This window comes from Kogia breviceps, chromosome 15 (genome assembly GCF_026419965.1).
Source record: "Kogia breviceps isolate mKogBre1 chromosome 15, mKogBre1 haplotype 1, whole genome shotgun sequence".
Taxonomy (NCBI): Eukaryota; Metazoa; Chordata; class Mammalia; order Artiodactyla; family Physeteridae; genus Kogia; species Kogia breviceps.
In genome coordinates, this window is record NC_081324.1 from 64,045,060 (window position 1) to 64,068,515 (window position 23,456).

Genomic DNA, 23,456 nt, shown 5'->3' on the forward strand with positions numbered 1-23,456 from the left:
TTGGCTATTATAAATAGTGCTGATGTGAACATAGGGGTGCACGTATCTTTTTGAGTTAGAGTTTTCTCCGGATATATGCCCAAGAGTGAGATTGCAGGATCATATGGTAATTCTATTTTTAGTTTTTTGAGGAACCTCCATACTGTTTGCCATAGTGGCTGCATCAGTTTACATTCCCACTAACAGTGTTGGAGGGTTCCCTTTTCTCCAAACTCTCCAGCATTTGTTGTTTGTGGACTTTTTAATGATCTGGTTGCTTTTTAAACCTGCTTCCTCTTGCTTCACCTTTTATGGAAGTAAAAAAGCTCAACAAATTCTTTTAAGATTTCTCCGACCCAAAAGATGGCCAAGGCCTTACTGAGACGTCACCTCTTTTTTTGTTTGTTTGTTTGTTTGTTTTTGTTTTTTTTTGTGGGGGGTACACAGGCCTCTCACTGTTGTGGCCTCTCCCATTGCGGAGCACAGGCTCCGGATGCGCAGGCTCAGCAGCCATGGCTCACGGGCCCAGCCGCTCCACGGCACGTGGGATCTTCCCCGACCGGGGCACGAACCTGTGTCCCCTGCATCGGCAGGCGGATTCTCAACCACTGCGCCACCAGGGAAGCCCTGAGACGTCACCTCTTGACGTGGCAAGCTCCCCGTCCTTGGCCACCTCGTTTCAGAGCTTCCTTTAGCCCCCACTTTCCTTGCGCCCCACTCACCACGCTGTTGTCCTTCAAGGACCAGCCTGGTCAGGTGATCTGCGGGATCCTTTTCCTCCCAGAAATTTATTTATTTATGTATTTATTTATTTATTTATTTATTTATTTATTTTTGTGGTACGCGGGCCTCTCACTGTCGTGGCCTCTCCCGTTGCGGAGCACAGGCTCCGGACGCGCAGGCTCAGCGGCCATGGCTCCCGGGCCCAGCCGCTCCGCAGCATGTGGGATCTTCCCGGACCCGGGCACGAACCCGTGTTCCCTGCATCGGCAGGCGGATTCTCAACCACTGCGCCACCAGGGAAGCCCCCTCCCAGAAATTTGTGGTGGGCATTGGGAGGGGGAGTGTTGAACACATCTCCCATGTGTCCTGTCCTTTGGTACCTGCCCCGTGGCCTCCCTGGGCCTTTCCCCCACGTTTTCCTCTGTTGATTCCATGGCTGAGAAAACAGTGGTGGGTGAAGTTTGAGATCAGTGAGGGCTGATGGGGGTTAGAAAGTGTGCTTATGTTGTTAAAATTCGTCTGATGCCCCCTTCATGTGTTTCCCTTGGAGGTGTTCTCATGATGGCAGGATCACTGTCCCTCCCAGGCTCACAGGCTGTCCACTGCAGTGGGTCCTGGGCTGCAGGGGTCGTCTCCTCTCGCTGCTGTTGAGTGGACTCAGTGTCATGGTGAATTAGGCGGGGGTCAAGTGAGCAGGCGGGGTGAAAGCTCTGCCCTTTCTGCCTGCCTTGCCAGAAAGATGGTCCAGCTTCTCTGAAATAAGATTTTAGTTACGAACATCCCTTCTTTGACCCCAAGACAAACTCACAGTAGTGATTTCCCTGGAACCCCTGGAGTGAGTGTCCTTGGTTACAAAGAGGACAAATGGTGGAAGGTAGGCCCTGCTGGGAGGTTCCAGAAACACAGCGAGAACCAAGAGGGTCCTGGGCAGTGGCCTTCACCTGCTTCCTTGAGCAGCACTGTGCCCTCTCCCTGGGCCGTGCAGTGAATTCAGATCAGCGGGAGCTGTGGAAAGCACAGCCAGGGCGCCCAGCCAGATTTGCATGCAAATATGACGTCAGCAGTGGAAAAGCAACAGGCCAGTGTGAAAAGCGAAAGTACTTTGGTACAAATGGAGCAAAGACAAAAGCGGCCCTCCTGTGTCTACTTCTGAGATGCCCTGTGACCCTGGGCCGGCCCCTCTGCAGAAAGACGGGTGCCTGAGCCCCACGTGGCCCTCGCCAGGATTTACAGCAGGGCGGGGGAGCAGCGTCTTCTAGTGTCTTGGTACCTTCTTGGTTTTCTGTTTTTTTGTGCCTTTTGTTGTTCTGTGGTAGCCAAGCTCTGCCGGCCTTTCCCATAGGGATGGATTCCAGAGGAGGCTGAGCCAAGCTGTACGAGGACAGACAGACAGGGACAGACAGACGGGGATGGCTGCCAGCCCTGCCTTCAGGAGGAGCGCAGCAGAGCCAGGGCGGGAAGGGACGTCACTCGGCCTCACTTCTGCGTCTGGGATTAAACTGCTTCCTGTTTTTACTTTTAGGATGAATACCTTTCTCTCGTGGCCAGGCTCATTATCCATTTTCGAGACATCCGTAAGTAAAATGTCACATCTCTGGGTGGTTGTGGTCGCCGTGAGAGGCTGGCCAGTCTCGGCCCCAGTGCCTGAGGCAGGATGTCTGTGGACAGCGTCTGCTTTCCGGGAAGTTCTTCATGGCTTCGCATTTGATTCCATGTTTCCCATCCTCCCAGAACCTCAGCCTGAAGCGTGCTGATTGTGGCCTAATGGAGATTTTAGTGTCCAAGTGGTCTGGGCTGGACTGCTCTTTTTGCTTGTCTGCTTAATCTCCCTTTTTGAAGGACTGCTGCTTGATCTCTAGGCAGTTCCTGAATAAGCAGAGTCCACCCTGGAGTAGACACTTCCTTCCCTGATCCCTGTTTTTTTTGACCCATGGAGGCTGGACCTAACTGTGTTCCCATCAGGCTGGAAGTTTCTGGGGCCAGCTTTCTCAACACCACCCTGCACTCCCTGCCCTGGTGAGGGTCCAGCCCCATAGCATCCCAGTTCCTCTTCTCCCTCTCAGGGCTGCTGTGGTTGGGTGGTGGTAGTGGGGTGTTTACAGCCATAGCGCCTCCTGCTGGCCTGCAGTGGTGTGACCACAGGAGGCAGGTTCCTCCCATGCAGGCTGTCCATGGGGCAGCTGCTCCCTGTGGCTGTAGAGACAGCTGTGGTGTCAGCGTCACTCATCTCAGAGGGAGACATTGGGGACCCCAGAGTCCTTGCAGGGCCATTGCTTCTTTCCACACTTAACTTTTTACCAGACTGGCCAGCAAGATGAACCTCACTTGATTTCACTTTCTTTGCTGTGTTTGGGAAGGTCCCATGGTGTTTGGAACAAGAGGAGCCGCCACTAGAAGCCTGGGGCATGAGCAGCCTGGCCATGACCCCGTCTGTACTGGCAAGGGCTCATTTGGGAGCTGGCCCTGGCACGGCAGTGCACACAGCCCTTTGGTGGGGGCGCCCACAGCTGCCTCACCCCCAGCAGAGGGTGGAACTGTTGTGGCAGTTCCCCGCCCGTCCTGGGGCTGGCTGGATCCGGCTTCTAACCAGCCTTGGACAGATTCAATTTCCTCATCCAGAAAATGGGGATGCTGCCTCCCTCACCAGAGTGGGCTGAAAATGGAGGTCGTGTGGGCCCACCGTAGATCCCTGAAGTGCTCTTATTTGTGGCTCAGGGCCTGTGCAAAGAGCCCCGGCCTGGGAAGGAAGGAACTAGAGGAGACCCAGCACCAGCCTCCACCTGGGGGCTGATCTCCAGGGCCCAGGTTGACCGTGGGGTGATTCTGCACCCTCTTGCTCCAGGCCTCCTTGTGTGTCAATGCTGCCGGGGGTGGGACACATACATGTATTCACACATGTTCTCACACACACAAACACACACAACACACACACACACACACACACACTCTGAAACTCTGAGGTATGTTTTGTCTAGTTTCTAGGGAAGGTCAGCTCAGTGATAGCAAATGACCTCTGGGCGAATGCCTTCGGCACTGACTTAGCGTGGAAATATATGGTTACATAAAAACTTTGTTTACTTTGGTTTCTTCTTCTTTTTTTTTTCCTTTATATATAGATAACAAGAAATCACAAGCTTCTGTCAGTGGTAAGAGTTTCTCCTTTTGGAATTAAAGTTTTTCCCAACCTTGGCTGCGGAGTAGCAGGAGTGGGATGGTGGGTGCTGCGTGTGCCTGGGGTTAAGCTGTTACTGGAGGAGGAAGTTCCCGGAGAGACGACCTCGGGTTCCTGAGAACTGCCAGCTCCCAGCCCACCAGGCACCCTCCTCCTGGTGACCGTGGAGTCAGACGATACCACCCCATCCCATTCCTCCCGCGAAAAAGATGATGAAAACTCACACGATTATTGAATATTATCTAAAATTTTGAGCTCTCTGGGAGAGAACTAGTATGGTATAATGTTATACTCAGTATAATAATCTGTAGTAGTATTTAGAGAATAACTATGAATTCACTTTCTTAAGTTACAAAGTTTCTTTGTAAGTTAAGAATTATCATTCTTTTTTCTTTTATAATTTCAAGGTTTTATCTCATGGGAACCCTGTTGATTTAGCCTAGGTCTCACTGAGTGAGCTGCTAGTGAAGGGGTTTAGCAGATCCCAGTGGCCAACTGAACTCCGACTGCCGGACGGGGAGCCACCCTGGTGGGCTGTTTGTCTTACTGTCAGCGGTACATGCCGCATGCCCAGGCTTGCCTTGGCCAAGCTGGCTGCACCTGCCTGGGGTCTCTTGGCTTGTGCAGCGATTGTTGGCCAGCCAGGGCCGGGGGGTGGGGGAGGTGGGTATCAAGAGTGCTTGGCCAGGAGAATATGTGTGTTCACCTGGTTCTGTGGCAGGGTGAGCCAGCCAGGCCACACCTGCCTGCAGGTGGCTCTTTGCTGTTACAACAAGAGCCTCTGGCTCCTGCCCCAGGCCCTGGCATTGCTCACTCAGCTGGCGAGCATCTGCGGACCCCTCCCACACACCCTTGTTCTCAGGGGTCTTTCCCGAGAGCTGCTCCTCAGTGGGGTCCTGCCCAGACTTAGCATAGATGGGCTTCTGGTGCACAAGGGGACTTGTAACCTCCCTGGGAGATCTGCCCCTGCCCCGTCTTCTCTGGCCCCAGGCTCGGCTTACTGTGAAGAGCCCTTGACCCTTGTTTTCTCTGGATTCCCAGCTGTGTCTCACCCAGCAGGAGGGGCCTATGGCCAGGAGGGGTGGGGCCACCGCCTGCCACCGGGGGCTTGCTCGTCCCTTAGAGTCTGTCAGGACCTGGCATAGGTTAGGCTAGGATGTGGGCTGTACTCCCTACCCAGGAGGTGTCCCAGCCCCTGGGGTGTGGCAGGCAGCTGGGCTGGGGCTTGGGGGGCTCCTGGGACTCCGGCCGCTCACCATTTGGGACACTGAGGGTGTCGAACCTAGAGGTGGGAGGAAGCGTGTGCCTGGGAAGGCCTCATGGCCCACGGAGCCTGGCCCAGTTTGGCGGACACTGCCCTGAGACACTGCACCCTGTGCCCCGCAGACCCTATGAATGCGCTGCAGAGCCTGACTGGCGGGCCCGCCGCGGGAGCAGCCGGCATTGGCCTACCTGCTCGGGGCCCCGGCCAGCCCCTGGGCGGGATGGGCGGCCTGGGGGCCATGGGGCAGCCGATGCCACTCTCGGGGCAGCCACCTCCCGGCACCTCGGGGATGGCCCCCCACGGCATGGCCGTCGTGTCCACGGCCGCTCCGCAGAGTGAGTACCACGCTTCTCAGAGAACCTGCCGTGCTCTCCACAGGCGGCGCGTTCTCTTCCCAGCCGGGGGTGGGGGTGGTGAGGGGGTGAGAGGAGCTGGGGAAGCTCCAGCCTGCTCTGCCTCCCAGAGGGCGAGGGACACCGAGGCCCTCTTGCCCAGGCTGAGGGAGGACTTGGAGGAGGATGGGGTGGCCAGGGACTCCATCCAAGGGGCTGTGCTTTGTAGTCAAGATAGAAACAGCTCCGTCTCAGGGTGTCCTCAGCCGCAAAGCCCCGTCTGTCCCTTCCAGGGTTGCCCTGGCCCCAGGCCGCCCGGGCTATGGCTCGCATCCTGATTCCCCGCCCCAAGGAGGCGCCTGACCCTCCACTCAACTGCTTGGGCCAGGAGCAGGATTGCAGCGCCAGCTGCCTCTGTCCCAGGACCCTCTTCTTTAAAAAATTTATTTATTTATTTTTGGGTGTGTTGGGTCTTCGTTGCTGTGCACAGGCTTTCTCTAGTTGCGGCGAGTGGGGGCTACTCTTTGTTGCGGTGTGCGGGCTTCTCACTGTGGTGGCTTCTTCTCTTGTTGCGGCGCATGGGCTCTAGGCGCGTGGGCTTCAGTAGTTGTGACACGCAGGCTCAGTGGTTGTGGCTCGTGGGTTCTAGAGCGCAGGCTCAGTAGTTGTGGCGCATGGGCCTAGTTGCTCCTCGGCATGTGGGATCTTCCCAGACCAGAGCTCAAACCCATGTCCCCTGCATTGGCAGGTGGATTCCTAACCACTGCGTCACCAGGGAAATCCCCCAGGACCCTCTTGATGGACATTTATGCTTGTAGACTTTTATATAGTACTGCTAAGTGCTTCAGTACTTTTTTCCCCTTATGTAACTTTTTATTTTTGAAATAGTTGAAGAGTCACAGGAAGTTGCAGAATAGCACAGAGTTCCCATGTGCCCTTCCCCCCGCTTCCCCAACGAAAACATCCTAGTACATCACTAAAACCACAACAGTGCTGTCAACTCAGGCAGACTTTATTCACATGTGACCAGTCTTTGCATGCACTCTTGTGCATTCACGTGCATGTGGTTCTGTGAGGTCTTATCATGTGTGGAATGGAGTCAGCACGTGGAACCGTCACCACCAACAGGCTGTCCTGGTGCCTCCTAATAATCACACCCTACCTCCAACCCAAAGCCTGGCAGCTGCTGATCTGTTCTCCACCTTGGTAATTGTGTCATTTTGCAAATGTTACGTAAATAGAATCATGCAATATTTGACTTGTTGAGACTGGCTTTTTTTCACTCGGCCTAATGCCCTTGGGAGCCTCCAGATGGTGTTGGTAATTCCTTCCTGTTCGCTGCTGAGTAATATTCCCTGGACTGGCTGGGCCATGCACAGTTCACTTATCCACTCACCCTTGAAGGGCATATGGGTTGTTTCAGTTTGGGCTGTTAAACTAAAGCTACTGTGAATGCTTTTGTACATATTCTGGTGTTCCCATGTATTCTGTCTCGCGTCTCTCTCAGGAACCCTGTGAAGAGGGCAGCCGCGGCCTTGAGCATCCTGTTCTTTGTTGGGTTCCCTGTGTCTGGGTCACCTTGCCCTTCTCAGAGGCACATGCATCCTCATTCCCACCTGCTCCTGCACTGGCACCTTCTGCCCCCAGACACCCCCTTTCTCCCAGAGCTTCATTTCTCTTCCTTACGGACATCTTGCTGTCTGATGCTTGGCTCAGTGGTTGGTTCTTCATCTCGAGCTCCCAGGTCCCCTCTTGTCAGCACACCTGTCTCTCTCTCTCTCTCTCTTTCTCTCTCTCTCTCTCTCTCCCTCTCTCCCTCTCTCCCTCTCTCCACCCTCCCTGCCTGTGACCTCTGGTGGCCTGGTCTACCTGAAATAAGTGTAGTGCTGATGGGTAGTTGCTACCCTTTTCTGACACCTCCAAACGCCACTGTGTGATGAAGGCTGCTTCAGACCTTAGTTCCACGCCCCCAGAGTGTAGGTCCTGGGTCATAGGACTCTCAAAGGGCAGCCCAGAGCCTGCTGTGCGTCTCCAGGTGACCTGGGTTAGTCACAGGAAACACACACTGCTGACTGTGGATAAGGCTGGGGCTGAGGTACAGGATACTTTTAAACTCTATACTTTTTTGTTTCCTTGATGAATTTTATATCATGTGCATGTAGAACCTACTTTAAAAATAAGCCATATTTCTGGATGTTGCTGAGGAGCCCTCTCTCCTGTGTAGACTGTGTTTTGGATTGTTGGGCTGGCAGAAGGTAGGGGCAGCTCTTTGCCCTGCTACACCTTGGCACACTGCAAGGTGGGGGAAAGCAATCCTGGGATCCCTGCATCCAGGATTTGTGCCAGGGCCCTTGGCATCCCCCAGCTCCACCAGAGCCCAGGGCGGATTGGAGGAGAGTGCTCCCAGTTTAGGCCTGTGAGAATTGCAGGTCAGGGTCAGTCATTGAGCATACAAAATCAGCAGGCTGGAAGGAAGCAGACACACCTCAAGGAGGAGCAGAAACAATCACCAGATGTGAAGATGCCCTGGGACATAGCCATTGTTAGATATGGCCTTGGGGTGCTTAAAAAAAATAAAGGTTGGGCTTCCAAATGAACGAGCACTGTGATACTGGATCAGGAGTGACCGAACAGATTTGAAAAGTAACCAAGTAGAACTTGTAGAGACGAAAAGTAAAGTCATTGAAAGAGGAAAGTGTGGATGAATAAACAGATTTGATACAGCTGAAGAAAGAGTTTGTGAACTAGAAGCTACATTTGAAGACGTTACCTAGAATGTAGCCTAGAAAAGAGGCCTCAGGAACAGGAGGGTGAGAAACGTGGAGGATGAAATCACGAAGTCTGACGGGCATCTAAGTGCAGATGGAAGCACAGAGGGTGTGAGGAGACGATGGCCGATGAAAGCCCAGTGGACCACACAGGTTAAGGCATCCATGCCCCAACCTGTTGTGAAACAGCAGGACACCAAAGGCTAGAAGACTATCTCAGAAACAGCCGTTTCTGTCAAGGAGCGAGAAGCAGACTCGGCAGACTCGGTGATGGAATCAAGAAGACAGAGGTTGTTAGAGCCCTGAGCACAGAGCTGGCAACAAAGCCAAGGAGACCCTCACTGAAAGGTTTTTAAGGGCATACTTTTTTTTCCCCCTCACCATTTCCTCTTACCTCTCAGACCATCCTTCCCAAGATGCCAGGTGTAAATGGGAGAAGAAACATTTTCCATATAATGGCATAAACACGCACAAAGCTAATGATTCTCAGCAATTTTGCACCCTAGTGGGTGTTTGGCAATATGTGGAGACAGTTTGGCTGTCACAGCTGGGTGGCGGGGGGGATGCTGCTGCTGGCCTCCAGTGGGCAGAGGCCAGAGATGCTGCTGAGCATCTTCTGTGTACAGGGCAGCCCCCACAGCACGGCGTTGTCTGACCCAAAGTGTCAGGAGGGGCAAGGCTGGGAATCCTTGGTGTAAACAAAACTTACCTTTGTAAAATAATCCTTAGAGCTACCCTCTACACGTTCCAAGCACTGTTTTGGGTCTAATAGATTATCTGAGTCCAATGTAGGGGTATGTAGTATAGCTGAGGAAACTGAGGCACAGAGCAGTGACAGAGTTGGGATTTGAGTCCAGTTATCTGGGTCCAAGCCTGTACTCCTGGCCTTTCTTCTATCCTGACTTTTAATATAAGTCTGCTGTGTGGGCATAAGAAGATAAACAGGGACCAAACCAAATGGAGTCAGGAAGGGTGAATATCAAGGATATCAGGTCTATCGTGTGCATGTAAAACCTACTTTAAAAAATATTTAGGGCTTCCCTGGTGGCGCAGTGGTTGAGAGTCCGCCTGCCAATGCAGGGGACACGGGTTCGTGCCCCGCTCCGGGAAGATCCCACATGCCGAGCAGCTGGGCCTGTGAGCCATGTCCACTGAGCCTGCGCGTCCAGAGCCTGTGCTCCGCAACAGGAGAGGCCACAACAGTAAGAGGCCCGCGTACCGAAAAAAAAAAAAAAAAATTTAGAGAGGATTCTAAGGTCCTCATATTTGGGAAAGAGGTTTAAATGTGGATAAACTTTATACTTTGTTAAATTAAATATGCATGATAAAATTGTAAAAGTCGTTGCTAAAACAGTAGAAATAGTTTGTAAATTTTCCTTAGGAAAAAATGGAATGAGACAGAAACAACAAACAAAAATCCAAACAAACAAAAATCAACCCAATCCTCCAACAAAATAGAATTCAGAAGAGGAGAAAAAAAATGTCCATTATACCTCAGTAAAGCTCAAAAAAAAAAAAAGAGGAAGAGAAACTTAGAAGGGGAAAGACAGATACAAATAAGTTGAAAACTGTAAGTAATCACAGTAAATGTGAAGGGATAGGCTTTCCTCCTGAGACTGAATGGAAACGTAAGGAGAGGGTACAGCTCTTTAATCCTTACAGGAAACACACCTGAAATAGGAGATGCAAAAAGACTTGAAAATAAAAGTTGTGTTGGGCAATTTCCCCTCCCAGTTACTGATGGTTAATCAGACAAAAATAATGAATTTAGAGAGGAGCTGAAGGATATAGTGAGCAGCTTCGTCTAAGCCTGTGGATGGGAAATGTGCTCACAATGGGTCCTGCATGGATGTACTCCCCACCCTGATGCTGTTCAGAAATTGTGCTGAAGGAGAGAGCCAGTCCTTCTGTGTGGTTTAAAAATGGCAGAGTCATTAGAAATGGAGGTCACCTTAGTAGCTGCTGAGGCGTGGCACCACAAGGGCTCCTGTGGTGTTGGAACTGTGCCAGGTCTTGACCTCCATGGTGGCTGAATCTTGGCAGGTGAAAAAATTGTATAGAATTTAAACTACACACTCAGGCAAATGGGCACACATTCTGATTGTGTTAGGGCGTTACACAAAGTGCTACTATTGGGGAAAGCTGGGCAAAGTGTACAAAGCGTCTCTGTGTTCCTCCTTTTCATCTTTATTGCAATATAGTTCATGTACCCATATTCACCCACTGGAAGTGTACTGTGCAAGGGTGGTCAGTGCACTCACGGCATCAATTTTAAAACATTTTCATCACCCAAAGAGACCAGATCACTGAAAATCTTGTGAATGATTGTCTATTTTTATTTATTTGTTTTTAATTTTTTGGCCGCGCTGCACGGCCTATGGCATCTTATTTCCCCGAGCCGGGATCGAACCCACCATGCCCCCTGCAGTGGAAGCATGGAGTCTTAACCACTGGACCACCAGGGAAGTCCCTGAATGATTGTTTGTATCAACATTATTTATAACTACCAAAAAGTGGAAACAACCCAAAACTCAAAATGTGGGAGATCTATATAGTGGAGTATTATTCGGCAACAAAAAGAAAGGGAATATTGATCCGTGCCACAGTGTGGGTGAACCTTGTAAACGCGATGCTGAGGGGAAGGAGCCAGTCACAAAAGATCCCAGTTGTGAGATTCTGTTGATACGAAGTGTCCAGAGCAGGTGGTTCCATTGAGACGGGAAGCAGATCACTAGTTGCTGGGTCCCAGGCCTCTTGGCTGGCCTATTCTTTCCTGTTCATCACTACCGTGATTCACTCTATAGTAAGTTCCGTCCTGTCATCGTCACCCCTGTCCCTCCCGCACTGGCGGGGGTGGCGCCTTCCCCGCTGCACCCAGTGCAAGTTCCCCGACCCATCTGTCCCCAGCCCAGCTGCAGCTCCAGCAGGTGGCGCTGCAGCAGCAGCAGCAGCAGTTCCAGGCACAGCAGCAGGCGGCACTGCAGCAGCAGCAGCAGCAGCAGTTCCAGGTGCAGCAGAGCGCCATGCAGCAGCAGTTTCAGGCCGTGGTGCAGCAGCAGCAGCTCCAGCAGCAGCAGCAGCAGCAGCAGCATCTGATCAAGTTGCATCATCAGAACCAGCAGCAGGTACTAGATGCCATCGTTCTGGACCCTGGCCGCCTTCAGGGCCCCCGAGCCTGGAACGGGAAGGAGTGGGCCTACTGTGTGCTGGGGGATGGATCAGGTGGCTCCTGGTGCAGACAGCTCATGTGAGAGTCTGCCCAGGCCAGAGTGAGGCTACCTTCCACTCATAGCACGGCCTGGACCGCCCCATGGGTGTGCGTCCTCTGAGCTCACGCAGGCCTCCTGACCTGTCCCTGAGTGTTCTGGTGTCTGGATGCGGCACTAATCGAGCCCTGCCTAGTGTCCCGCAGGGGTGGCCATGTCACATTAGGAGCACTGCTTACAAGAAAACCTCTCACGCGCATGCTCTGCAGTCAGCGCCCTGACGGGTTAAGCGTCTTTTGTCAGGCCTGTTGTGGGTTGAGGGAGGGAAGCCCTGAAGGGCCCCCTGCTCTTTCCCACCTGCTCCAGGCCTTGGCTTATGCCTCCTTTTCCCAAGGCCCCTCCTGGATCTTGGAGGCCCCTCTCCCAGGGCTGACAGTGAATCTTCAGCCCCGCTTTTCCTCCTCATCCTGAGCCTCGTTCTGTGACCACTCTAGGGACTAAACAAGCATCCCTGGAGAGGCTTTGGAGACCTGCGGTCAGCTGAACCTTGCCCGGCTTCTCTGGGGTTGTGCCTATATGTGACCCCTTACCAAGCCCTCCAGACCCTTCCCTGGACCCTTCCTTTGTCCTCTCAGGCCTAGAGATGGGCCAGCGTCTGGTGGCCAGGGCATAGGTGCACGCTTGGTGCCCTCGGTGTCCCTCTGTCTCCTGGGAGAGCAGCCTGGGCAGACTTCCCAGAGCAGAATTCCAAGGCTGGAGAGGTGATGGGTGTTGCTTGTTCCACCCCAGATGCAGCAGCAGCAGCAGCAACTACAACGGATGGCACAGCTACAGCTGCAGCAACAGCAACAGCAACAGCAGCAGCAGCAGCAGGCTTTGCAGGCCCAGCCACCAATACAGCAGCCCCCAATGCAGCAGCCACAGCCTCCCCCATCACAGACCCTGCCCCAGCAGCTGCAGCAGCTGCATCACCCACAGCACCACCAGCCACCACCACAGCCCCAGCCGCCGGTGGCCCAGAACCAGCCATCGCAGCTCCCGCCTCAGTCACAGACGCAGCCTTTGGTGTCACAGGCTCCAGCCCTTCCCGGACAGATGCTGTACGCCCAGCCGCAGCTGAAACTCGTGAGTACCCAGGGCTCGCACAGCCAGGGCTCTTCTGGTGTCTCCTGTGCTGTCGGCGGTCTCTGGGGTGCCCTGGCTGTAGATGGCAGGTCCTCTTCTTCCAGCACCAGGACTCAGGTGGCCCTGGCCCCTGCTGGCCCGCACATCCAGATCAGCAAGGGTGCGTGCATTCCGCCAGCTGCTGCATCCAGTGTGCGACGTCCCTGCTCCCGGGTGGCACCTTGTCTTCTGAGCAGCATGGTAGCCACAGGCATTGTAAGATTGTGGATGATTAGATGGACGGTAACACCCGTCTTCTCACTGCTGGGGGGGGGTGTACCACGTACCCTGGGCATCCACAGTGGTCTGCTGACCATTCAGTTCTGTTCTGAGCAGAGAGCATGACAGTATTTTTGAGGGGGGTATTGATGTAAAATACTGTTATTTTCGGTCTTATTTATTTGTGTAAAAGCAGAACCATTCAATGACATTTACATGAAAGACAAAATATCGTACTGAGTCAGGGGTAGCTGTGTCAAGGGGCCATTTAAATGTTTTTTCAGTTCACTTCCTTGATTTTTGTGGCCTTTTCTATTTGCTGTTCATTGGGTGAAGTGGGGACACGGGTCACACCTGAATCAAGTAGTGGCTGAATAGTAAGCCCCACAGGTGCAGGCTGGAGATCTGGGGAGGGTCTTGAGGAGGGTCACACCTGTCACCTGGGAGCCAGCTGGCCCTGGTTTCCTTTGAGGAGTCAGGGCTCAGAGTGGGGTTCTCGTAGACCATGAGCGTGCTCTGCTTGCCGCGGTAGCTGGTGGTGATGGCTGTGTTGTGGTGTCCCATTGGGGCAGGCATCTCGCCAGGAGAGACAGGGCTCAGCTGTGCTGACTCAGAGCCAGGCTGGCGTGGACACTTTTGATGAGCCGTGGGATAAGGGACAGCCAGTAGCGGGACATCAGTCAGGGAAGTGGTGGCAAGCCCATTCCCCTTCTTGAGGAGAGCTTAAGAGACTCCGGCTCCCGCAGATGGACGTGGAGGTGCTCTGCCCTCTGCCCTGGTGGCTCCAGATTGCTGCTCCCTTCCTTCTCAGGTCCGGGCTCCGATGGTGGTGCAGCAGCCGCAGGTGCAGCCCCAGGTGCCGCAGGTGCAGCCCCAGGTGCCACCGCAGACAGCAGTGCCGACGGCTCAGGCCTCCCAGATAGTGGGTCCCGGAGTCCAGGTGAGGGCCCAGAGCTGAGGCTCTGGAGGCGCCGGCCAGTGCATGTCCCCTACGCTATGGTGAGGGTCCTGGTTGGATCAGGGCCTGTCCCTGGGGACCTTGGGTGGAAGCCCTGCTCGGCCGTGTCTGGGCCCCTGGCTTCACAGGGCACAGGCTGTTCCCACCTCCCATGATGCCCCATACCTTCCCTCTTCCCTTCTCCTCCAAGAGGGCATTGGTGAGAGCATCACGGTCTCTTCTTGCCTTAGCCCTGAGCATGGGGCTGGGGGGATAGTAGCTCTCTAGAAACTGGGAAGAGCACGAGGACAGTGGCATCCGGCTCTGGTGGTCAGCACAGACATGTGCCATGGCCCCTTGCCTTGCTGACTGGCAGGGCTCACCCCTGTGTGACACATGTGGCCCAGGTCCACCACGCCCACCCTCTGCAAATCGGATGTCGATGGGATGGAGGAGGCCACCCGGCCTTGCCTAGTAGAGGCCACAGCCTCCTTGGTGTCTGGGGTGGGAGCCTGGGCCTCATGACTTCTCCATAGACGCCCTCTTCACCTATGTCCAGTCCCCGGCCTTGGTTCCTCCTGTCTCCACCCAGCAGTGGCAACACTGATAGGCTGGCTCAGAAGAGCGTTGGCTTTAGACAGAGCTGATGTGCTGCTTGACGTGGTGAGACCCCAGGGGCGACTTGGCCACCCCGGTGCTGTGCGGCGCTGGGCTGCCATGCCGAGTGTCCCTGCCGGCTCCTGCCCTGCTCACTTCCCGAGTCCATTGAGCTCCCTGTCTGGGGCATCGGGCCGTGTGGTAAGCACCGCTGGGATGCCGTGTGTTCCCTTAGCATTGGCGGGAGGCTCAGAAATGGTCCTTCCTAGTCCCCGCCACATGGCTGGAGTCCGTGGGAAACATGCCGTTGGGGGGAACTGTGGCGTTTGGCGGTAGCTCTGTGGTCACTGCACCACACACCAGCTTGCCCACGTGTGTTCTTATGTGCAACACACCACGGACATCATGTCTGTAGCTGGGGCAGGGCTGGAGGCCTTGTATGACAATGTTGGCGTCCTCCTCTGCCACCACCCTGTATGTCCCAGCTTCGTCCCCAGGCCTCCTGGGACTCTCTGCTCTCGGTGTCCTGTGCGGAGTGTGGTCAGAGTTGGGATGGCGGCAGCGGCTTGGAGTGACCGCCCAGCTGGTGGAAGCCGCTGCCCTTGCTGCCTCTCAGGTCTGGTAGGAAAGTGGGAGGCTTGGCCCTCTGACCTGGCAGCTTCCGTCCTGAAGCAGAACTTCCCTTTTCACCCCAGTTCTTGGTGTTTGGGAAGCGAGCAGCTGAAGAGTTGCTGTCTTCCAATGGTCCAGGCCCCACCTGCTGGTTCGTAGGCTTCTCGCTTGGGTAGGCGGACTCCCTGCAGCTTCCTGGGCGCCCATCGCTCTCCTGCAGTGGCTGCAGGGGGTGCACTCCATTCCCCATGCCGACTCCTGGGCTGTGCTTCCCTTCCTGGTAGTCACATGCCTTTGCTTCTGCTGGAGGTCCCAGTCCAGCCCGCGTGGGGCTTGGCCATGGGCTTGATCACCTCGAGGGTAACCTTGATTTGTAACCTTCTGTCCCCTCGTGGAGCATGGAGGCCTGACAGCCGGCAGGGCTGAGGCAGGCGTGGGTTCTTCTCCCCAGGTGGGGACTCGGGTAGCTGGGTCGGGAGGAGGCACCACCACTCATACCTGCGAGCGGGTTTGGTTTTCTGAGGATGAACCTTCAGGGTTTATGGGAGGGGTGTCCATCCCCTCCTGAGTGAGAGGCCAGCCTTGGGCAGAGTGGAAGCGAGGCCTCACGCTGCCTGCGGGGCCGCACTGTGGGTTCCCAGGTCTGGCGCAGGTATGTGTGGGGTGCTCGTGCAGGTCCCTGGGGGCCGGTTGGCTGCCTTACTGTGTGGTTCTAGCAGCAGTGGGGTCCCCAGGGTGCAAGGAGACCCCTGAGGGAGAATCTCTGGATTCACAGCCTTTTTTTGCAACCTCGGAGGCAACAGTTGACAAGACAAGGCTACAGATATTCTGACCCCAAAACTAGAAAACAGGTGGTGGCTGTAGAAGGTGGGAGGTTGAAGGCATTGTAAGCTAGGGAAGCATTTCAAGCGGGAGAGCCTGCTTGGCTTGTTTTCTTTCCGGTTCTCTAGGATTTTGTGTGTGGCTTCTTTTTTTGTTACAGTAGAAGTAAAAGGTTGTCCTGTAATTAGAGTCCCTTGGTCAATGTTGCCTTCCGTGGCTGTGTGCTCTTCCTCTTATGAATGTATCCTGCTGTCCTTAATTATTGTCTTGTTCTTGGATCCTGAGGTTACTTCTGGTTTTTTGCTGTTAGCAGTGGTGCATGGCAGGTCCTGGACTGTTTGCAAACATTTCCCAGAGTGACTCACGGGGGCACTTTGAGACTCTCGATCGTACCAGCTGGTCACCTACCAGGAGGTCGACACACAGACTAGAACTGCCGTGCTGGGCCCACACATTTGACCTCAGAATGCAGGGTCCAGTGTCGTGGTGTGTGAAAGAGGTGCTGGGATGGGGGCCCAGGTGGCGGCCCGCAGGCCTGGTCTCTCAAGTCTTCCCTCTCAGAGCAGAGGAGGGGGGCCTTATTGTGTGCTTGGTGGTGCTGGGGCCTGATGGGTGGCAGGGCTCACAGCCCGGGCTGGAGTTTGGGATTTGGGTGTTTCAGGAAAATCAGTAAACCCTGTTCTGTATGCCTGGTTCTGACATTAACTCATGTAGATGAGAGAGATGTCCCCGTCACATCCCTGTCCAGCGGGGGCTGGACTAGGACTCAGCGGGAGAACCACACCCCATGATGGCAGGTGAAAACCAGGACAGGATGCGTCTCCATTTCCCAGCAGCCCCTGTGCTTTGGTCTTCCTGCTTCCTATTCTTCCAGCATTCGGAAGCTTAGCTGTCATTCTCACGTTACAGACCCCCTTCCCTGATGTGTGTGTGTGGAACAGTGTGTGGAATGGGGTGAGCACACCCTGCCCCCACCTCCCCTCCCAGTGGGCCCTCCACCATGGTCGCAGCCAGTGGGGGCGCTCGGGGCCTCCCTGGGCGGGTGTGTGTTGGGAGGAGGAGTTGTGGCCTGGCTCGTCCAATACTGTAGACGTCCGGTGTGTCTCGTTAGGATCTGTGGTCAAGAGAAAACCAGCTTTCCACCTCAGGAGCTCTGTAACCAGAAAACCAGTCCGCAGAGATCAGAGTCAAGCTTTTCATTCCTGATGACTTTGTTTCTTCCGGAAAGAAATAGCACCTCTTTCACACCACCTGATTGCTTCTGGGCCTCTCTTGCTCTGGAAGGAGCACTGTTGAGCTGCCACGGGGCTCACAGCTGGGCACCCCCAAGTGCAGGGTGGCGCCGGCCAGCTGTGGCCTTTGGGTGCTCTCAGCCTCACCCTGGGTGCGGGCAGGGGAGCCCAGCACAGCGCGTGCTCCACCCACTGACATCCCACTTAGCATCTGGTGGGGTGGGTGGTGGGCTCTTCAGGCAGCGCTCGAGTTTTGACAGACAACAGGAGAATGGCTTCCTGGCCCACACCCTGGAAGTTCTTTTGTTGGTGTGGCTGCAGGACTGTCCACTCCCAGCTCTGCATGAGGGCTGCCTCACACCCACAGCCATTGCTGGGGTCATGTTGTCATCTGCTACTGTCTGGCTCACCCCTGGCTTGCAGTGCCTGCTGCATGCGACCCGTTGGTGAGTGTGGGACATGCCTGTGATGCCAGGGGTCTCCCCGCAGACCTTTCTCCTGCCTTGGAGCCCAGCCCCGGCAGACTGCGTGGATGTCAGCACCGCCGTAGCCTCACAGATCAGTTCATCCTCCTGGGGTAGATGTTTTGTTTCCCATGGATCACCCTGCCTCCTTTCGGAACCTGGCTGGGTGGTTTTCATTTAGCTTCATCTTCACATTGTGAACACACGCAGGCCCTGCTCCAGTGCCATGTCCAGCCTCGGTGTGCAGAGTGAGGGGGGCAGGCTAGAGTCAGTCTGCAGAATTGGGCAGGTGGGAATGGAGGATGGGGTGTGAGCTGGGCTCCAAGAAGCAGGCTCCGGGGCTGATGCTCAGTGCACAGGAGGTTGCTGGGGTGTGGGGGAAGCTCTGAGTGAATCCGGCAGGGCCTTTGGGGTGATCCCCGTGTGGTGAGCGGCCGGGCCTTTGTGCACTGTCCGCAGGCTCTGGGCAAGGCTGCTCTGCAGGGCTCATTACAGGGCTGCTGGGCACAGGACTGGTGGGCAGCTGTCTCCCCGAGCTGTCTGCGCTGCCAGAACTGGCATCTCATGCCTCTCGGGTGGAAAGTAGTTATTTCCACACACCGTCGATCTTAGTCCTGGGGTGTGTGATTTCCTCCCTTCGTGTTCTTGGACCAATATGGCATTGTCCTAGTGATGACAGTGGGGTGGGGACTCCGCTGTGTCCGCCCTGACGAGGACTGCAGGGAGTGGGGTGAGCCTGCCGTGCAGAGAAAGGAGCATGATGCCAAACCGCTCCCCTCTCCCCTCTCCCAGTGGGGCCTGCTGGTCCCACAGCAGCTGCTCGGCTGCCAGACCGCAGAACCCCAGGCCAGGTGTGCTGGCAGGGGTGACAAGGGGAGGCTTTGCTCCCGTCAGGCAGGCACAGGTGGGACACAGAACAAGATGGTGGCATCCCCACTGCCCTACCGCTGGGCTTGACCTTGGTGCTGTCAGAGCTGGGGCTGCCTGTGGCCTGAGGGGTCTTGTGGAGGTTCGCAGGACGGTCCTGCCTGTAACAGCACAGCCCTCACTGGCCTCCCATGCCCACAGGCTCCCACACTCAGGAGGCAGAGACCTGGGGGTGTCCCATCGCAGCCCAGAAGCCCCCACCAGGAGCAGAGGGCCACCCAGCCTGGCCCTCTGCCAGTGTCTTGGTCGCTGTGTGCTTGCGTGGGCACCCATGGGTGGGGGCGTGGGCCCGTGTTTGTATTTGAGAGGCGGGGCATCAGAGGAAGACCAGGGTGTGTGGCGAGGCTGCAAGAGACAAGGGGCTCGTGAGTGGGGAGTGGTGGGGGGCAGAGTGGGGGACGGGTGAGCAGGCTGAGCCCCTCCCCCTCCAGGTCAGCCAGAGCAGCCTCACCATGCTGTCGTCACCATCGCCGGGCCAGCAGGTGCAGACCCCGCAGTCGATGCCCCCTCCCCCACAGCCATCCCCGCAGCCCGGCCCGCCCAGCTCACAGCCCAACTCCAATGTCAGGTAGGCCTGGCCCGTGCCCCTCCCCACTTGGCTTGCAGGCCCAGGCTCATGGCTGTGCTCCCTTTCGCTCTGCACAGCTCCGGCCCTGCCCCGTCCCCCAGCAGCTTCCTGCCCAGCCCTTCGCCACAGCCCTCCCAGAGTCCGGTGACAGCACGCACCCCACAGAACTTCAGTGTCCCCTCCCCAGGACCTTTGAACACGCCTGGTAAGTCGGACCCGAGGGGGGCACAGTTTGGGGCCCTGCGAAGTGAGGGGCTGACGGCCCTTTGTGGGCTTGGGCTGTGTCCCGCAGTGAACCCCAGCTCCGTCATGAGCCCCGCGGGCTCCAGCCAGGCGGAGGAGCAGCAGTACCTGGACAAGCTGAAGCAGCTGTCCAAGTACATCGAGCCCCTGCGCCGTATGATCAACAAGATCGACAAGAACGAAGGTGGGGGCCGGGTGGGCGGGCCGGGGGCAGGGCCCGCAGACACCCAGGCCCTTGTCTGAGTGACTCCTTCTGCCTCAGACAGAAAAAAGGACCTGAGTAAGATGAAGAGCCTTCTAGACATCCTGACAGACCCCTCCAAGCGGTGAGCTTTGCCCCCAGGCCCATGGGGGGAGGATAGTGCTGTGCCCACACCTCACAGAGGGTCCCCGGCTGCTTGGTTGGCCTCCCCTGTGGCCCTCACAGCCCTGCCTCACTGGGCTGCTGGCCTTGACAGGCTTCAGTCTGACCTGCAGCCCTGCCCCTGATTTGCTGGTGGCCTTGGGCAAGTGACTTTCTTAGTTACCCCATCTGCAAAAGGGGCAGCTGAGCTCACACGCGCTGGCTGTGGGAGGGAACTGGGACGCCGTCCGAGAAGCACTTGGAAGGCAGAGGACACGCACTCATGTCCTTTCCCTTGCCCACCGGCCGTGGGGCTGCTGAGCACCAGAGCTCAGCCAGCGCCACCTCCTGTGCGTGGACTGGCCTTGGGATTCCTGCCCTCTGCCCAGGCCTTGGCTCAGGCCAGGCTCCCCTTCCGGAATGTCCTCCCTGTTCTCATCTGGGCAGAATGCTGGGCACTGAGGAATGGGCCTGTTGGTGGTGGACGGCCCTCCAGGCCCTCACTGGGGTCATCAGGATGGGGGGCAGGGGCCTGGCCCCTGTCCTTTCTCTTGATCCATAGCATGCGTGCCTTGTTCTGCTAGCCAGGACCAGCAGCTCCTGGGTGCGGGGCCATCTTGCCTTAGACTCTGGGTCTGGGAACAGTGGGTGGGCTCGCTGGGGTTCCTGGGGAGGGTTCTGGTGGCCCAGGCCTCAGGTCTCGCTCCATCCAGAGGAGGCCGGATGGTCAGTGGTTGGGATGAGAACGTGAGAGCTGCTGGCTCCCCTGTCCTCCCACGTGGAGGGTCAGCCACATCTTCTCCCCTATAGGTGCCCTCTGAAAACGCTGCAGAAGTGTGAGATCGCCCTGGAAAAACTCAAAAATGACATGGCAGTGGTGCGTGGGGTGCCATGGCCTCGTGGTGTTGGTAGGGTCGCAGGCATCTCTGGGAGGTCAGGGCTAACCCCACAGTGACTCGGAACCACGAGCTAGAAGGAGCCTGCAGTCAGAGGTGGGCAGGGGACCATGCTGCTCAGTCTGGGCACCCTGCCCAGGAGTCCTCTTCCAGGTCAGGTCTGCAGTGTGGGTGGGGTGAGAACATGGGAGAAATCAGCCTCTGGGCGCGGGCCCATGGGTGCTTCCTTCCCCCACAGGTGTGAGGGTTCTCATGCCCAAGGCCAGGCCCAGGGGGAGTAGAGTGTGTCCAGGATCAGCCATCCTTGTCTGCAGGGGTGGAGGTGGTGGGGGAGCCAGGAGGTCTGGCTGTGAGTGAGGATGAGGACCTGGGGTCTGGAAAGCCTCCCCAAGAGTGGGCTGCTGACCTTGCTGTCCTGTCCCAGCCCACGCCCCCACCGCCCCCGGTGCCGCCAACCAAGCAGCAGTACCTGTGCCAGCCACTCCTGGACGCCGTCCTGGCCAATATCCGCTCACCTGTCTTCAACCATTCCCTGTACCGCACGTTCGTGCCTGCCATGACAGCCATACACGGCCCCCCCATCACGTGCGTACCGCCCAGGGCTTGGTGGGCAGTGGGTCCTGGGCCATGGCCTGGCCAGGGTGGTCAACACGGCTGCCTCCCCCAGGGCCCCAGTGGTGTGCACCCGGAAGCGTAGGTTTGAAGAGGACGAACGGCAGAGCATCCCCAATGTGCTCCAGGGGGAGGTGGCCCGGCTAGACCCCAAGTTCCTGGTGAACTTGGACCCTTCTCACTGCAGTAACAACGGCACCGTCCACCTGATATGCAAGCTGGGTGAGTGCCGGGGGTGGGGTGGATCAAGAACGAACCCTGACTGGCAGCCCCAGGCTTTGCCACTGCCCAGGACCACCTGCTTATCCCCCAGCCCCGGGCCCTCTCTGGAGCCTGCCCGCTGTCCTCCTTGGTCCCCACACGCTCCTGGCCCAGGACTCGCACTGGGGGCTGGGCCCTGAGCCTGCACACTCTAACCTCTCCCCCATGTGCAGGGAAGCCCCCCTCCCTCCTGTTCAGCTGCGACTCTGCTCACCTGAGGCCCTGGGGAGACGGGGAAGCCCGGGAGTCAGGGGCCTCGGCTCTGCAGCAGCCTCACCAGAACCTCTGGGGCCTGGAGGGTGCTGTTGGGGAGCAGGGCTATGAGGAGGGGCAAGCCGGGTCACAGGTGCGGCCTTGTGTGTTGCAGATGACAAGGACCTCCCCAGCGTGCCACCGCTGGAGCTCAGCGTGCCTGCCGACTACCCTGCCCAGAGCCCGCTGTGGATCGACCGGCAGTGGCAGTACGGTGGGTGACTGAGAGGACGGGCCACCAGGCTTTCCTCCACGTGCCCCGGCCCTGCTGAGGCCCCCCTCTTCCCCTTCCTCCTTGGTGGGCAGGAGCAGGTTGCCCCTCAATCACATGGAAAGAGAAGTGTCTCTGACCCCATGGTGTCCCTGCAGCTCCGAGGCAGCCGTGTTCCGGGGATGAGGGGTGAGCAGGCCCAGTGGCTCCTGTGGGCCTCTTCAAGGCTGACCTGGGGGCACACATGGGAGCTTGGGCTCATGGGGACCCATCTGAGTGACAGGCCCAGAGACAGCCTCGGTGATGGGAGACAGGCCCCCAGGGGCTCAGAGCTGGCATGTAGAGGACCAGGACAAGGGCCCCAAGGCCGTCCCTGAGGCTCCAGACCATTTTGTTCCAGCTCTCCACTGGCACGCGGGAGCTGGCACCCCCGGTCCCTGGGCTGGGTGAGGTGGGCCAGGGTCCTGGCAGAGAGCACAGAGCTCATGGCCCGCCGCTCTGCTGCAGACGCCAACCCCTTCCTGCAGTCGGTGCACCGGTGCATGACCTCGCGGCTGCTGCAGCTCCCTGACAAGCACTCGGTCACAGCTCTGCTCAACACCTGGGCCCAGAGCATCCACCAGGCCTGCCTCTCGGCCGCCTAGCCACCACCACCACCGCATCTCCGGCTGCCTGCCCTCCAGGGACCGTGGGGCAGCCGGCAGCCTCGTCGGGGCCCCGTGTCGGACATTTCTAGTTGCTGGCTTCCTTAGAGAGCTTGGGCTTAGGTTAGCTTTCCTGCTTTTATCTTCTGCCTTGGGGACCCACCAAACATTTCCCACACTTGGACAGGACTGGGACAGGTGGCTGGCTGCTTCTTCCAGGAGCCAGGCACGCCCCCGGCCCTGTGCTCCTCGGGCTACTATCCCCGCAGCCTCTTCAGGGCCCATGTCCTTCCTCTGGAACTCAGGGTCCTGTTTGAGCCTCTCGCGTGTGTGCCAGAAAACTCTTCTACCGTTTCCATAGGGGAATGTGCAGGACATAGGAAACCCTTAAAACATGCAGAATTCCCTGATCACGGTTTTGGGTTGAGATCGTGCCACCGTTGGCATGTGGGGCACGCCACAGGGAAGCTCCAGGATCCGGGGGCGCTGACTGCAGCTCGAGGGAAGGTCTGTTTGTGGCTGTGGGTCCCCGGCCACCGGCTGGGTCTCATACCTCATGATCCTTCTCATTCTAGCCCTGGGAGTCTGCTCAGCACTGTGGAGGCACCCAGGGAGCAGGGGTGTCTGGGTGGATCTTGTTCCTGGCACCGTGCCCAGGTTAGGCACTTAGGCCCACTCGGGTTAGGATGTTGTCCTCGGGACCCAGCGTCTTAAGAACCCTCCAGACAGTTGAGGGTTCCTGACTGGGCGCCAGCCGGCCCTCTGGCGATGAGAGGTTCCCCCCTTTTGTATGTGCATTACCGTGTCTTCTGTGGTTCTTATAATAAATTTATTATTCCTGTGTTTGTCATGAATTTGTCACTGTGTCCCCCCTCTCTGCAAGTCAGGGGCCCTCTGTCCAGTGAGGGGCACTGTCGGGGCTGATCCAGGTCCCCCACCTCGGGGATGGCCACCGATGCCCAGACGTGCCTGTCCTGGTTCACCCCCAGGTTCCCTGCTCCCCAAAGC

General features: G+C 56.9%; 1 protein-coding gene across 4 annotated transcripts in view; it reads left to right on the top strand.

Moving 5' to 3' along the window:
• MED15 (mediator complex subunit 15) overlaps positions 1 to 23,302 on the top strand; it is a 62,787-nt gene extending 39,485 nt beyond the window's left edge. The window contains exons 3-17 of one of the 4 annotated variants that reach the window (XM_059041132.2): positions 2,225 to 2,276; positions 3,819 to 3,848; positions 5,261 to 5,473; positions 11,146 to 11,363; positions 12,234 to 12,569; positions 13,639 to 13,767; positions 18,850 to 18,986; positions 19,064 to 19,191; positions 19,279 to 19,413; positions 19,492 to 19,555; positions 20,383 to 20,449; positions 20,893 to 21,053; positions 21,136 to 21,302; positions 21,709 to 21,807; positions 22,312 to 23,302. In XM_059041132.2, coding sequence (XP_058897115.1) covers positions 2,225 to 2,276; positions 3,819 to 3,848; positions 5,261 to 5,473; positions 11,146 to 11,363; positions 12,234 to 12,569; positions 13,639 to 13,767; positions 18,850 to 18,986; positions 19,064 to 19,191; positions 19,279 to 19,413; positions 19,492 to 19,555; positions 20,383 to 20,449; positions 20,893 to 21,053; positions 21,136 to 21,302; positions 21,709 to 21,807; positions 22,312 to 22,448 — 2,073 coding nt within the window. In that variant the 3' untranslated portion in view covers positions 22,449 to 23,302. The remainder of the gene's footprint in view (positions 1 to 2,224; positions 2,277 to 3,818; positions 3,849 to 5,260; positions 5,474 to 11,145; positions 11,364 to 12,233; positions 12,570 to 13,638; positions 13,768 to 18,849; positions 18,987 to 19,063; positions 19,192 to 19,278; positions 19,414 to 19,491; positions 19,556 to 20,382; positions 20,450 to 20,892; positions 21,054 to 21,135; positions 21,303 to 21,708; positions 21,808 to 22,311) is intronic. The other 3 variants (XM_059041135.2, XM_059041134.2, XM_067015022.1) reach the window with 3 other exon arrangements.
• The last annotated feature ends 154 nt before the right edge of the window (positions 23,303 to 23,456 follow it).